This window comes from Saccoglossus kowalevskii, chromosome 4 (assembly GCF_978046115.1).
Source record: "Saccoglossus kowalevskii chromosome 4, keSacKowa6.1, whole genome shotgun sequence".
Taxonomy (NCBI): domain Eukaryota; kingdom Metazoa; phylum Hemichordata; class Enteropneusta; family Harrimaniidae; genus Saccoglossus; species Saccoglossus kowalevskii.
Window position 1 is genome coordinate 14,223,921 of NC_140644.1, and position 16,141 is coordinate 14,240,061.

Genomic DNA, 16,141 nt, shown 5'->3' on the forward strand with positions numbered 1-16,141 from the left:
TAAAAATGACCAAATCATACAAATGCATAGAAAAAGTGAACGTACATGAGGTTAATATCAAGAGGGAAACATATTTAACATTTTGCCCAGGGCCCTAATAAAGTTGTCATCTTGTATCGTACCCTGAGGTTCGCTTGACAAAACTTGATTTTAATAGATGGCGCCCTCTGGAGACGCAGATGCAACCCCACTGCCATCTTTTCCCACTCGCAATTGATTTAATGTACAACATCAGTAACCTATTTTTTTTCATTTTTTCCAGTGAAAACAATTCTCAAGTAAATAATTACTTTAAACTAAATTGTTTGCATTAGTGCCCATTTATTGTCACCTGTAAAATCATTTAACTTGAAATTGTGGTTAGTATTTAAGAAGTGGGAGTTGTTATAACCACTTTCAAATACAACAATTATTTTAATTAAATTATTACCAGCGTGAGTGGATACCAAATTTTATTTTACCTCGCTCATTTCTATGTGAAATTGTGAAGGAATATTGAAGGGCATCTATGTAATCGCCTCCATGAATTTGAAGCTCAAAATTGCTAAACCAAATACTAAAAGGTAAGCACTGAACTTGTACACAAAATGTTTAACATTACAATAACGTACAAGTGATCTACTCGTGAATGCAACACAAGGCTGATAAATATTTGGAATATGCACATTTCGAACAGTATTAATTTGTACTGTTTCTGCTTTCTGTATCAGAGCATATCACTTGTGTTTTCTTGTGTGAAGGGTTTTGCACTGCTATAGATGATGTTGAGAGTCCCACCACCTATAGTACAATCATCAAATAGTAAAGACGTTTCGATAATATATGAATATGAAGACTGTGTGGTGCACTTATGATGTAGACGATGGACCAGGTAGTGGATGACCACTGCTAGAAGATGTTTGGGGAAATTTTTCTGTTAAAATATGTGGGAAATATCCCCTCAAATATTCACAAAAAAATCTTTGATGAGGATCACAGATTGATCTGTCGCCATTATTCATATCCCTGGTAACGGAACCTCAAAAGTACAATGAAGAGCCCACTGACTTGTTTGTCAGGGGAGTGGCACCCACGGGAAGCGAGACTCCACAATACTAAATTATTTCCAGCTGGTGGAGAAAATGCTCTGGTGCAGCGAAAAAGGAATTGATTAAGTAACTCGTCTGATGGTATGGATCAAGAACTGTGTAGCTGATGTGATATCCCAAAGGCACCTGTACTCAAACAACAATTAGCACGCATGCAAGGGACTGGCAAACAGCCTGTTCACCTTGTGGGGCCACTGATGGTTCTGTTTGCTTTGGTCAGTAAGTTCCAACTCTATATGTGACATACACCATGACCCCAATGCATATGCAAGTGACACGATATCAATATCGTAGGCTAATTTGGATGTGTATGCAGTTCCACCATTCCCACTGATTCATGCAGTACTGGAGAAAGTAGCAGCTGCACATGTCATGATGGCATATTATTACCTTAGTATATAGCTAGACAGACTTTCCCCTGTTGCCTGACCCGCATATGCAACATGTCAGAGCACTGGCTAATTCATTGTGCTTCCAGGCTGGTGCAATGATCATTGAATGATGGGTTATGTTCTTTAATAATGCAAGATTCTTGTGATCACCCAACATTTTCATCACACATTCATCCACAGTGATCCATTACCATTAGACATGTCACAGATATCAGCAGGTTCGAACCAGTACCGCCCCACCGGTATCAGGTATTTCAGGATGAACAATAAAACCTCATGATGTATTGATATCCAATTGTAACAATTTATAACAGGGGCCTGGCAGATGCACCGATTCAGCCCACAGTTTTTACTGTATTCTCTATGTTTCAAACACACCGTTGAGGGCAGTATACACAACATGAAGCAATAAGGTGTGGCAGGTCTAGTCTAGTATTCTGAATGTTTTCAGAGATGGCATCTTGGTAGATTTAAGAATGTGTGTCGCTATATATTCATTACCAGTTACTGGAAGTCTAAAGAAAAGAATATTGGGTACCTAAACTAAAATTATGAACCTCAACTGTATGAATTTCGCCCATTTTTTTAAAATCCAAAATGGCCACCAGCAAATATTAACACTATTGAGTAGTGACAAAGTCATGTCTCCATGGATAACATTGTATTTCTCACTTTTTATCTGACTGAATTTTTCAATATCAAGCATTTGTAGTGTTTTTCAATTTTATGACTTTTTAGGAACCCGTTCGGTATTCATCCTTAAATGTTTTCAAAAATAAGGATGGACGACGGTTTCTGGAGCAAATTTCGTTCGACGTGAATTTGTAAAAGATTTTTCTTTTTTACTGGATAACAATTCCGTGTAAATGATGTGTTTTGCATGTAGTGTATACGTTGCATGGGACCCATATTACCTTCACTAACATTACTATGTACAACGTACATGAACTGTCACTGAAATGCGTGAAATGTACATGGGTTAAATCGGGGAGTGGTCACCTGCGCATGCATGCTAACGTTAGCACCTTCCATGGATGGCTGTAGCGTGTCATTATTTACAAACAAGCGTCTACCCATGAGCCTTTGCGTTTTTAGCGTGCGCAGGTGACTACCCTCCCACTTTAATGTGTGCTGTTGGTGACAGCTCAGTCAAGTGAATACGATCATGGACGAATATACACATAGTCGTTGAATAAAGATTGGTATGTGTTTAGGCGATACGTGTAGAATTAGCCATGCATACAATTTGCGTATCTTACTGGCTCATTTTCAGAAGTTCTTCATCACCAAGAGAAGATTTTGCAATGGCGAGATCTACAGAACTTCCTGTTTGTGATTGCAGGTGGTATCGTGAATTTGACTGATAAGCGAAATGTACTAGTAACCGTTTTTATATATATATATTTCCAACAATTCTAATGAAGAAATGTAGATAGTATATGACATGTATATTTGGCTAAACAAAATGTGCGAAATGTCATCCACATTTTGAAAGGGGAATGAAGGGTGTGGGCAATCCCTAAAATTGAGATTCCCCTTAATTCGTACATTAATATTAAAGAGCGGTAGTCGTCGCGCCACGCATGCGCAAGATATATGGGTCTTATATAAACAAATATGGCGACTTTGACTGTTGCGCAGATTAACGAGTACAAACTGAGACGTTACCAAGCTGTAATTAGGTATTTTTAGGTGATTGGAAGGTATCAAAGGAATCACCGGCTGTAATTAGTGTAAGTCACGCCCAGGTCAAACCTTATACTTGTGATTTACATTAGAAGAGCGCATTGGATTGTGGGAAAATCAACGTTTATCAACACAAACCACCGTCCTTTAAAGTCAATTTAAAGAAATGCGTGTCTTCGCATTATGTTTAGAGTTTAGGTTGATATACTGTATGCCTAACCATGGACCCACGTGACCCATTTACCCAATCTGATTAAAGTACGATGTAGGTATACGTTTCATTTTTTATATTTATTTATTGTCGGATTTTAATCAGATTGTCACTTTCCATATTCCAAGACAAATTAAATTGACCAAATTTTAAATCTCAAATATCATTTTATGGATTTGCAATAATATGTGACATTTATTGACGGCTTGTAAAAATTCTTAAATTGGTTGCGCATTTTTTTTCCAAAAATATGTTGTTGTACTATCTGGTTAATATTCAACATGAAAGTTTATTAGATTAATCTGTCTCGTAAATCGTAGTTCGTGATTTGTGTTGCCCTACATATAACTGATCGTTGTGTCGGCGTGTTTCAAAACCTAATTCCCAGATGGAATATCGCGACTTATAAAACGAAGAAGTTTAAAGCGCAACAGACGCCACTCCGCGTCTTGTTTTACATGGGACCCACGCGACGTATATTAACGCGTATAACATGCATTGTTTGTCGATTATACCGCTTCAGCAGGGGCTCAACTTATGGAAAAAATACGCTTTTTAAATTGATTGGTAGTACTCGACCCTCAGGTAATCAGAGGCGGCGGCACGACATTGTGCATGAGGCGAGATTTGCTCACCGTCCCTTGCGCCCCATAGGAGCACATGGTCGCGCAATTTTTTTTGGGGGGGGGGACAATCCAAAAAAATGGCGAAGGTTTACTCTATGCGTGAACGCCCACCTGTCCACATTCCAGCCTGGTTGACTTTTATGACAACTAAATCTGATTTAAAGTTTGTAGTTTGGCAAGTAAATACATATATCATAATTTGTTTGTTTGAACCCAAATGCAATATATAGTCTAATAATTTAAACAATTTGACAGCTCAACTAAAGAGCCATGAATCAGTATGTATTTCATTGGCAAACTGGTACAAGAACCGTTCTTGTTAAGAGACTGTGGTACACGTAATCAACTCAAGCTCCACGGCTTGCGTTCTTTGTTTATATGCTGCTAAATCTACCTCTGTGCATACGGGGCATCATGGCAAGTGAAATAGACTATTTCGAACCAATACACGTCATAGATTATATTGTCATTGCCGTCTTGCTGTTAAGCGTGGTTGTACTAGGATTATGGGTAAGAACTTGAATTTTATTTTGATAAACCGTTTAATGTAGACGGTTTATATTATATACCAAATGGGCATCGGGGCAACAGTATTTATAGAATAAACCCCGAAGACGGCCGAACGTTTCCGCAGAGTATTGTGTGACTTCGGTTTCTTCAAGGCACCCTATCACACGCGGGATTTCTAATAGGGTGTCAAACAATGTGATTTTTTTTCGCTCTGTGACTTGTTCCCCCCCCCCGATATGGCCGTAAATAATCCTCTTCAATCAATTTTTAGAACAACTCTTCTATTCACAGGCACCGCTCATGTTCCAATAAATATGACTGTAAACGACACACGATGATTAGCAATTTAAAATAACTGGCAGTATAAAAGAAAAAGTTGTGATATATGGCACACAATAACGGCCTGATATGTTCGACAACCTCAGCTTACTCCTTTTTTTCTCTGTCTCGCTACCGAAAACAAACAGACAGCTGAGGTAATGTTTAGCGACATGAACAAACTACACTTAAACCAGACTGTTCATATTTTATGATTTAAAACACAAAAACTAGTAACTGGAAATGAAAATTGTAAACATGATGAATGTGCCACAGACAACACATGCCAATACTGCATCAGCGAGATGACCCCGACCTCGCTGCATTCGGAATTATGACTGCACAACAAATTTGGAAGTTAAAGCGAGGGGAGCCGTCACCTGCGCATGCGTCAGATGGCCATAGCGTGTCATTACAAACAAGCGTCTACCCATGAGCCTTTGAGTTTTTAGCGTGTGTTATCATCGCTTGGGACTCAATTCCCGCGCATGCGCAGGTGACGACCCTCCCGCTTTAATGTTCTACATACGCTCCCAACCAATGGTGACTGATAGAACAAGCATCTGTTCATTTCTATGATAATGAAATCGATGTCAAACCTCAGACTAGTAATACAATTGTATTACTAGTCTGAGGTCAAACTAACCAGAATAAAAGATAGTGTTTACCCATTTTTACTATTTATCTATCATTTCTCCGTAGTCAACACGTCGTGCAAATCGTTCAACGTCAAGCGGATATTTTCTAGCTGGGAGATCAATGACGTGGTGGCTGGTGAGTCCAAACTCATTAAGGTGTCGTATCATGATTTCAATTTACATGGCCGTGTCCTGGTGTCGAGTTTTCCAGCCATTAAAAGGGGCAACATGGAACAATTATGGAAATACACATTTCTCAGTAATCGTAATAAATGATGACATAATGGAAAAGGCTAACACTTTCGCACCGGTTTTACGTTCTAGTACATATACCAAAAGTAATTAAAATCATTAGTGCACTAGCTTTTTCAATAATTAATTTAACGAGTACGTCTATGTTATTTGTGACACATTAAATTATGTGACATGCACATTAGAACGAATTACGTATTTGGTATACATGTACATCGTATTATAAATTACTTTGCGGCAAATAATAGTTACGTATCACAAGAAAACTAGCAATGAAATAGCTGTTGCTTCATACCTCTACTCGTACTAATTCTCGTAATTCTCGGCTGTGTCAAAAAAATGGGGGAAATCGTATAAATATCACAGGAAAAAGGGTAACGGGGTGCAAGAATGGACACAAGTAAAACTATTGATTTATAGCTATGGTAAAAAACGCCTACATTGCAGCATTCGATAGCTGTAAATGCACCAATCAGCAAGTCTCTCTTTGCTAGGGGCGACCGATTTACGTTCTAAAACGAGCTCTGATAGGTCATTTGCCTAGATGACGTTTACTCGTGAATATTCGAAATACAGGCCTACATAATATTGATGTATTTTGTTAGAGTATGTTTAGCGGCAAAAAAAAAAAAAAAAAAACTCTGGCGGGCAAGCTACTTTAATCACGATTAATCGACTGGATTTTGATTGTTTGGTGACATCATTTACATACAGTTGTTTCACATCATGTCATAGGTTGGGTTGTCGTTGTACGTCAGTAATATCGGACCTGATAATTTCTTTGGTTTGGCTGGATCTGCTGCGATTGATGGCGTAGCCGTAGTATTCTACGAATTCACGGTAATATAACTATAATATACGCTCACAACATTTAACGTGTTTCTCTCGATCATCGTAGAGATTATTTGACGTTTCTGATTCTTGTGAGCAACAACAAACATTTTTACAAATTTATTTAATGTGTGTCTCTGATTGTAATATACCAAAACATGACCAACATTACGGCGCAGTCCCGAGACCGACCGCTATGAGAGGTACAAATCGAACCGATCGCGGCTTACGTCTGTATATAAGTATAAACTAACGACACATTGTTCTCTATATAAAAACCGTTCTCTGACATACTTCATTGGCAGGCCGTGTCATGTCTATTGCTGTTGGGATATCTCTTCGTTCCTGTTTACGTAGCTTCTGGTGTAAGTACTTTTTTTTCAATGATGGAGACAAAATTGATCGTGGCATTTGGCGGAACAGTTATTATGTTAGCGTTTATCAGTTAAGTGAAACTTGAATACTGGGGAATCGTTATCCCATGACTGTGTTATGATTTGAAGGCATACTTATAGCTGAGACGTCTTATTTTTGTTTTCGAAGTTATCTTTTCATGCGAGTTTCCTTTAAAATCTCTCTTTCCGCACGTATATCTTTGTAAAGCGCAAACGCTAATCGCAGTCTCGGAATATTTAGTAATATGGGAGGCTTTTTTTTTTTTTATCTGCACTCAAGGCGTTCACACTACCGGAATACACTGAGAAAAGATTCGGAGGGAGGCGTTTGCGAGTCTACATGGCAGTGGTGCAGCTTTTCCTCAATATATTTGTCCACACAACAGTAAGTATCGCCATTACTACATGTATGAGATGGTCTTGGGAACTATCGCATCCTTTCATTATCATTGGTTGGTTCTAGCACAGATGATAATAGAGGGACTGTGATTCTAGCAAGACGAACACAGCATGTATACACGGGTGTTTAATTTTCCAATATGATTTTATTAAGCAGAGCACCCATTCCAGCAAATTACATAACATTAAAGCGGGAGGGTCGTCACCTGCGCACGCGCGGGAATTGAGTCCCAAGCGACGATAACAACACACTCTCAAAACGCAAAGACTCATGGGTAGACGCTCGTTTGCAAACAATGACACGCTATGGCAGTCTGGCGCATGCGCAGGTGACGACTTCCCCGCTTTAAAGTGCTACAGTCGTCGTGCTGCGTCGCGTTTAATATGGTACTCATGTGAAGTGACAGCGCGTGTTAAATATATTCTTACTCAAAGATCGATCGCGCGCGGCACGACTACTGTGGCGCTTTATTTCATTCAACACGTGTACAATGCAAGTCAGAAAACTGTGCCTTAGTTTATTAACATGTTTACAACAATTTGTAAATCCCGATCATCATCATCATCAGCATTCATTCAAATTGAAATAATTAATATTTGTGCGCGCGAGCCTTCAAGTCACAAAGCAACCTCGGCCGTCGGATTCGACGACGTTAAAATAACTCATACATTTTTATTAGAACTCGCCATGATATCGCAATCTCGTTTCTGAATTGATAAATTCGATTTAATTTTTTTAATTTTTTTTTTAACATTTCCAGCTTTATGTCTTTCACTGTATTTGTTACTTATTTGCCAGGGAGAAATGTATTCGGGTGTGCTGATTATTCAGCTGGCCTTGGGCTGGAATGTTTATGCATCCACCATTGTGTTGATAACCTTAACAGCCATATATACCATAGCAGGTAGGTCGCTTTCAAGCTCGTCAGTGTCTGTTTCCGCCAGAGCCGAAATAATGTTCGTTTCTTTATACACGTAATACGCATTTACCGTTTACGGGTGTGTGTGTGTGGAGGGGGGGGGGGCATTGAAAGTTTTCACCGACAATTTTAATAGGTGATTTTCCCTTCAACTGCGAGATCTTGCGAGTTGCGTGAAAGACGAGCGCCGAACGCTTGCCGCAAAAATCGAACGATTTTGAACTCGATTTTTTTTATTTCGTAGCTCACACCAAAAGGCCGATCTTAGACAGGGGAATATTGCGTTTGAATACCTATACTTCATCGAAATTGACCATTATCAAATGTGTACAGCACATTATTAAGCATGGAAATATCCCCTAAATAATTTCGCGTTTGTCGAATACTTCGCGATGTTTGTCGCCACTACGATGCTACGACCTGTGTTTTTCATGTTTTTACGTTCGATTTCACGCATAACACGGGATCTCGCAGTGAACGGGAAAATGGTCTACTAGTATTTACCCTATATTGCAATTTCGTCTAACGCAATTTGTTTCAGGTGGCTTGACTGCGGTGATGCATACGGATGCCTTTCAGGCGTTTATCATGTTGTCCGGCGCATGTATCTTGATGGTATTAAGTGAGTAACAACAAATAGTATCATCAGATGGCGCTCTTTCATTGCTTTCTGTCGTATATTATTGCATTTCATTAGAGCAAAGTGAAACAAAACAAAACAAAACAAAACAAAAGTGGACTAAAGAACACTTCATCCGTCTTGTTCACAGGTTGGATAGAAGTTGGTAGCTATTCCACTTTCCAAAACGAGTATATGAACGCTATTCCTAATATGACGTTAGCTGGCAATACCTCGTGTGGTGTGCCCACGGAGGATGCATGGCATATATTCCGTTCTGTTGACAGCAGTATGCCATGGCCAGGCGTGCTGTTTGGTATTCATATTCTTGGGATTTACTTTTGGTGCGTTAACCAGGTAGGCTGTGTCATCAACGAATCTATTAGTGTCGGTGATTCCACGGAACATCGAAACAAATGCAGGGAAGACACAATTTATGGAATAAGGCACATAGTGAACGCACTAAATCATCTGAAAAACTATTAACTCATGAAGAAAAGAGTATAATAGAACATTTTCTGTTCACCGCGAGATCCCGCGTTATGCATGAAATTGAACGTAAAAACAGGATAAACAAAGGTCAAAATATAGCGCAGGATTGGACAAACGCGAAACTATTTTGGAGTATTTCCACGCTTAATAATGTGCTATCACGGTTATCTTTTTTAGTAACCGTGGTGCTATATACACATCATGTTCAATTTTGTAAAGTTATCAACGCTATGTTCCGCTTCGAAAGATAAGAATTTTGCGGCAGACTTTCCAACAACTACGCGAGATCTCACAGTAAACGGAATATTACCTATTATATGGTATTGTCACTCCACCAGAATATAAAGTTATGTCTCTAAAATCGTATGTACCTGAACGTTACCAACTACAGTGGTTCACATCTCGTGCACGACTACGGACATCTGCATAATTACTAACAACTCTCAACCACAGCTTCAAAGTACCTGTTCTGACATTGACTGGCAATGGTGAAGAACCATTCCAAAACATCCGGTTTTCATTGCAACCGGATCCAGATTTCTCCTAACATCCATTCGGTTGGTATTCGGTCTCAAAGGCCCCGGTGAACTTTTTCCTGAACTTGTTGAGTTTGCTGACAAACAAACCAAAGGTGGCAAAAATACAAACCTTCTAAAATCAATAAAATCAAGACTGTATTTTTTTCTAATTTTGCACAGTATCTAATTTGCACAGTGGTTTCATTTTTTTCCCCGCCATCGCTACCATAAAGAGTTACAATCCTTCCTCTGCGTCGTGTTCGATAGGGAATCCACGCAACGTATACATTTGTATTTTGTTTGTTCACACGAAAACGCGCGATGCAACTTGAAGACGAGTGTGGCGCTTTACGTGTGCTGTTTAGAAATTACTTGACTGTGATATCGGTGAATTAATTATTGCCGTGACCAAAATGTAAGAAACGACGTCAAAGTTATCTGAAAAAATATCAGTCTTAGTCAGTGTTTTTTATAACTCTAGGCGTGTTGCAAAAAATACTCCCACAGGTGATGGTGCAGCGGTGTCTTGCAGCCAAGAATATACTCCACGCCAAGGCAGGCACTATATTAGGTGGATACGTAAAACTCACCGCCATGTTCTTAATGGTATGGCCCGGAATGATGGCCAGAATATTTTATACAGGTAAAACTACTATCGTTCTCTGCACGCAATCGTGTGTAAGACCTCAGAGATCTATAAGTCGCCCGAACGTTATAGAGAACAAAAACATGGGCCGTGAAAGTTTGATTCAAGTACCACAGAATTTCTAAAAGATAACTCCTTATATCAGATAATTTAAATCAATATTTTGTAACACGACCACTAATTATAACTACTGGCAATTTTCCCTAGTGAACGAATCTGGTGAAATTAAATCATCTGAAACATACATCGATATTCGCTGTGCATAACATGTACATTCAAAAATAAGGTGCATGATCTATTTCGTGAACTATTTCTGTGGACTTTCACAGGCACATGTAGCCCGGGTTTCTAAACACATGAATGAAACGAACACATGATAATAAACCAACCAACCAACCAATCGACCACTTACCGCCAACCAATGGACAAGCCATGAACTATTTTCGCTCCACACTTTTTTGTCTAGATTGCTTATTGAGGATGGTGTGTTTTCTTCCCCCCAGACACAGTGGCATGTATGGATAGTGAAGTGTGCAAAGAGCGATGCGACAATTCGGGTGGCTGTTCTAACTACGCTTATCCATATCTAATATTGGATCTTATGCCAACAGGTGAGACTACGGCTCTTTTTAGTAACCCTGGTGGGACATACATAATTATATGGCTGACAGGGGCGGAAAGGTGTTTCAGTCATGTTTGGCTGAAATATAACGAATACGTGAATACGCTACAAAACTAGAAGAACCAGCTTGAGAACACCACAGTTTCTTTCAAATATTCATTTACATTTGTATTTTACAAATGTCTCTTTCGATTTAACCACAATAAAAATAACATAGTCTCTTCATTTACATTCATTCATTTACATTTGATAATACATTATGGATCACTCAATAGTGGCCAGTATAGAAGCATATATTAATTGTATGTATCTGTTTTTGATATAAACAACTTAAATATAATCTCAAAAGTTCAAGGTTTACTACATAATGTTCTCACTACAGGATTGAAAGGACTACTACTGGCCGCCATGCTGGCAGGAGTTATGAGTTCACTGACCTCTATCTTCAACAGCGCCAGCACTGTATTCACTCTTGATATATGGAAGAAGATGAGGCCAAATGCGTCCAACAAAGAGGAAATGCTGATTGGAAGGTCAGAGGTTACGAGTTGATTACACACATATGCCCGCGTTTGTTGCATACATAATGTATTAAGCCATGTTGAAAAAAAACACATTCATGTTAAAGGGCGGTAGTCGTCGCGCCACGCGTGCGCAAGATATGTGGGTCTCATATGAACAAAGATGGCGACTTTGACTGTTGCGTAGGTCAACTAGTACAAACTGAGACGTATTTTCGGTGATTGGAAGATATCGAAGGAGTCACCGGCGGTAATCAGTGTAAGTCGCACCCAAGCCGAGTCAAATCTCATACTTGTGATTACCATTACAAGAGCGCATTGGTTTGTGGGAAAATCAATGTTTATCAACACAAATGTCCCTTTAAAACACGCTCTACGAACTTTCATTTCGCCTCCGTGAGCAACGGAGATTTTTGTTAGCTCTATTGCAGTGCTACGTCATGTCACGTCACGCTGAGAAATTATGGGATGTATACTAATCAATTCATAAAGAAACACGCATTCTCATGACACTGGTAATTATTTCTATAAGTCAGTCCGTAGGCCATCATCGAAGCAACAGAGTCTCTTTTACGAATGGATTAAATAATTTCAGCGATTTCTTTACAGAATAATTTTCAACAAAACTTAGAAACATCACACAGAAAAATACAGGCTCTAAAATTATGTCTATTGTAAAACTATTCAACCGACAACCAGTTTGACGCCACAATTTCTTGCTGGAGCCCGAGTTCTACGCGTGATTTTATTGCGTTCAAAACTGTTCCATTTCAAACTGCGCATGCACACACAATGGTATCTCAAAATGCATACTAATTAGGTAACTTGTCACGAATAAAAGTTACTGAAAACATTTTGAGCAATAGTACTAAAGGAAAATATAAACGTGCCTCTGCATTCTCCATGAATTTTGTAACTTGCTATGATCACGGTAAAGAAAAAACTTTTGGTTACTTTCAACAGTTTGTTGGAGTGATCAAAAACGTGTCTCAAAAACATTTTTACATCAGTTTTCGATTATTTTTTCCAGCTCGTAGCGATAGAACCAGTCAATTTAGACTATAATATGTGCTACGGAATGAATGTTGGCACAAGTTTACTGAAAAGACAAAGTTTTCATTGCTCATGAATATTAATTTTGTAAATGGGACGATTATTTCAACCAATTGTGTCATGCAATACCCCACTGCCAATATCTGCGATACGAGAGACAACATGCATACACATTCTTCTTTATTCAGGTTACCTGGCACCCACAATGGTAAATGTTGTTCTACAATGTCTGCATTATAAAAGACTACGTGCGTTCGCATTTTTTTTATTCAGCTTTCCAGGTACCCATGACCTCCTCTATGAGGAGAAAACATGTAAAGTGAAAACTATATTTTATTCAGGTTATGGGCACCTGTCGTTGTTATTATTGCCATACAACGTATATTACATGTAATCGCATATCTTTTTATTCAGATTATGGACGTTGCTTATGGTAACTATTGCCATTCTGTGGTTGCCATATATGGAGACGTATGGAGGCGGGCAGCTGTTCGTCTATCTGCAGAGTGTTAACTCGCACATTTCACCCCCGATGACTGCGTGTTTTATATTGGCTATCTCATGGGGACGGATAAATGAACAGGTGTGTGTCGAGTGACGAGTGACGATGTTCTTCATGAAGGAACATCAACAATATGTTTCCGAGTGTTTCCAATTCAAACTTACTTCAATTGCATTCAAACTTTATACAAATACGACATTACTATATTACGTATGCTCATTATGCTTTTCATCAAGAATTTCTTGACACAATTTAGTAATTTGGTCTTTTCATTCTCAAACTAAATTCATTCATACTTAGGCAACACTCAATGGATTATATCTGTACATAATTTTACTTTCATATATTTGCATAGATTACGTAATCCTATTACGTATACATATTATTCAAATATAAGCAAATTATGCCATTGTGGCTGCACAATGGAATACACATAAAAGTGACATACATTTTATAACATTTTATAGTAAATTGTGTATTTGATCAAACCATGGTCTGCAAATCATCGGCCAGCAGTAAGGTAGAATCAAGTTTAAACATATCGTCTTGCGACTTCATACATTTTGTATATTATGGGGTCTGGATTTGTGCATAATTAGAGTGTAATATCATTGCTGAATTATGTGCGCCATCGTTGCACGTGATGCATTGGATTATGCTAGTTTTGCGTTTATGCTTACCATATATGCTTACCACAATTACCAAATAAATATTGCATTTGAATACATAGCAATGCAATGCATTTTACATTATTCAGACAAATGTCTACTCTGGTTGCAATTGACATTACCATAATTGTTGTTTGAATAAAGAAAACATCGCCTTTATGACCGCCACGTCACAAAGAACAAAACATGTGGGATCAATGCATGATCGCGCCCATTAACGGGCCACACGAAATATTAGTAGCGTGCGGTGAACAGCGCCCGCAGTGACTACTAGTATATGGCCGTGCACAAGCTGGCTCACGTACAGGCGCTAGGGTCAAATACGTTTGGTTATGTACACAAAAGACGAACGCACACGTACAACGACCACCATAATTCATAATTAAACATTATTCTTCAGTTTATAATAATTATTGTAATTTGTCCAGCAGAATGACACGCTTAATAAATACTTCTGAATTTATTTACAGGGAGCATTTTGGGGACTGATGGTTGGTTTGGTCCTAGGTGTCACTCGCATGGTGTTATCGTTTGTGTACCAAGGCCCCAGCTGCGGCGAGCCGGACACACGACCGTTTTATTTGTCCAAGATACATTTTCTACATTTCGCGATTATTTTATTTTTAATAACATTGTTTGTCATAGTGATTGTAAGTTTCCTCACAAAGCCACAGCCAAAAGAACAGGTAGGACCAAACTTCTAACAGTTAAGTAACTTTGATTGAACTATGATTCCAATAATTTTTACCAAAACTGGGGTATGGGGTAAACTGTTATTTTGTAATGAAAAATAAAAGAGCAACTTAACATTCGACAAGCACCTGTTCATCGTTGAGAGAGGGCGGATGATGGACCTCTCTGAGACGAGGACAATTATTGGAGCACTTCTCAAAAATAATGTAGAACACGTTGAAATAACTGCATGCAATTTTAGCGGATTTGACTCTTGGCATGAATTAACAGAATCTTAATTCAGCTAAAGTGTCTTCCCGTGAGAATATACTTTATGTTAAGTTAGCTACATCTTGTATTAGCGAAATTACAGATTAGCTAAATTAGCTAAAATAACATGCTAGCTAAAAAGACATGTTTTACAGTATTCGATGAAGGGGTGAACTGTTATTTTGTTATAATGACAAACATAAGAGCAACTTAACATTCGACAAGCACCTGTTAATCGTTGGGGGAGGACGGATGATGGACCTCTCTGAGACGAGGAAAATTATTGGAGCACTTCTTAAAATACTCTGCACAGACTGCAACTACTAGCATAAACATCATTAGTGTAATGAAAAAAAACACCCCAAAAGCATTTGAACCACAGTTATGTCATCAAATTCATAAATCATTTTGTTTTGTTTTTACTAGTTGATACGTATGACATGGTGGACCAGGCACAGTGTACCAAGTCAAGGTGGGTCACTTGAAGATAAAGATGAAAGTATACAACTGGAGCAGACACGAGATGGCGGTGTTAATTCAACTGCAAGTGCAGCAGATGTCAATGAAGATAATGGGAAATGTGAAAATGTGGACGGTGACGACGCTACAACAGTTACTGATGTCATCGTAGAGAACGATACGGGTGAGAAAATTAATTCAATAATACGTTGGGAGGCAAGGATGAGAAATCAGTAATCGTTTAACAAAATAGTGTTACGTGCACGCGAATTAACCGAATTGAAATGAATAACTGTTGTCACGATTCAAAATAAAATACCTCCATTTTGTTTTTTCTCTCATGCAGACGCCGAAACGCACGAACCGCGCATGTCACTAATGATGAGCATCACGTACTGGTTCTGCGGGTTTACCAAAGTTAGTAAAGACGTCGCTATGGAAGAAGCTAGACGAGAAAACGAAATGATGTCACTGAAGGAAGATGCGAAATGGTCATCTTTCGTGGCAGTAAATGCTGCTATCGTATTGGCTGTTGCTGCATTCTTGAGTGGATATTTCGGCTGATGTTTAATCATTGTAATTTCGTCGTATTTGTTTTTTTATTGGGGAATATTAAATCATGTATAAATCATGTTGTTCAACAGCTGTAACGTATTTGTAGAATGTACTTGTGCGAGTAAAAACAGGACAAACGAAGGTCATTGCGTCGTAGTGGCGTCAAATTTCTTGTGGGATTCGACAAACGCGAACGTATTTTGGGAGATATTTCCATGGTTAATCATGTGCTGTACATTAAATGATGGCCAATTCCGATGAAGTAAGGGTATTCAAAC

The 16,141-nt window shown here is 38.7% G+C and overlaps 1 protein-coding gene across 1 annotated transcript; it reads left to right on the plus strand.

The window, feature by feature from the left end:
• The first annotated feature begins 4,417 nt into the window (after nucleotides 1-4,417).
• On the plus strand, nucleotides 4,418-15,939 carry LOC144355819 (sodium/glucose cotransporter 4-like). The gene is made up of 15 exons (XM_085498501.1): nucleotides 4,418-4,513; nucleotides 5,534-5,605; nucleotides 6,457-6,561; nucleotides 6,858-6,917; nucleotides 7,228-7,332; nucleotides 8,146-8,251; nucleotides 8,808-8,888; nucleotides 9,037-9,242; nucleotides 10,403-10,538; nucleotides 11,045-11,152; nucleotides 11,546-11,696; nucleotides 13,152-13,320; nucleotides 14,378-14,593; nucleotides 15,276-15,492; nucleotides 15,655-15,939. The coding sequence occupies exons 1-15, from the start codon at nucleotides 4,418-4,420 to the stop codon at nucleotides 15,870-15,872; spliced, it is 2,046 nt and encodes a 681-aa protein (XP_085354627.1). The 3' UTR covers nucleotides 15,873-15,939.
• Nucleotides 15,940-16,141: the final 202 nt, after the last annotated feature.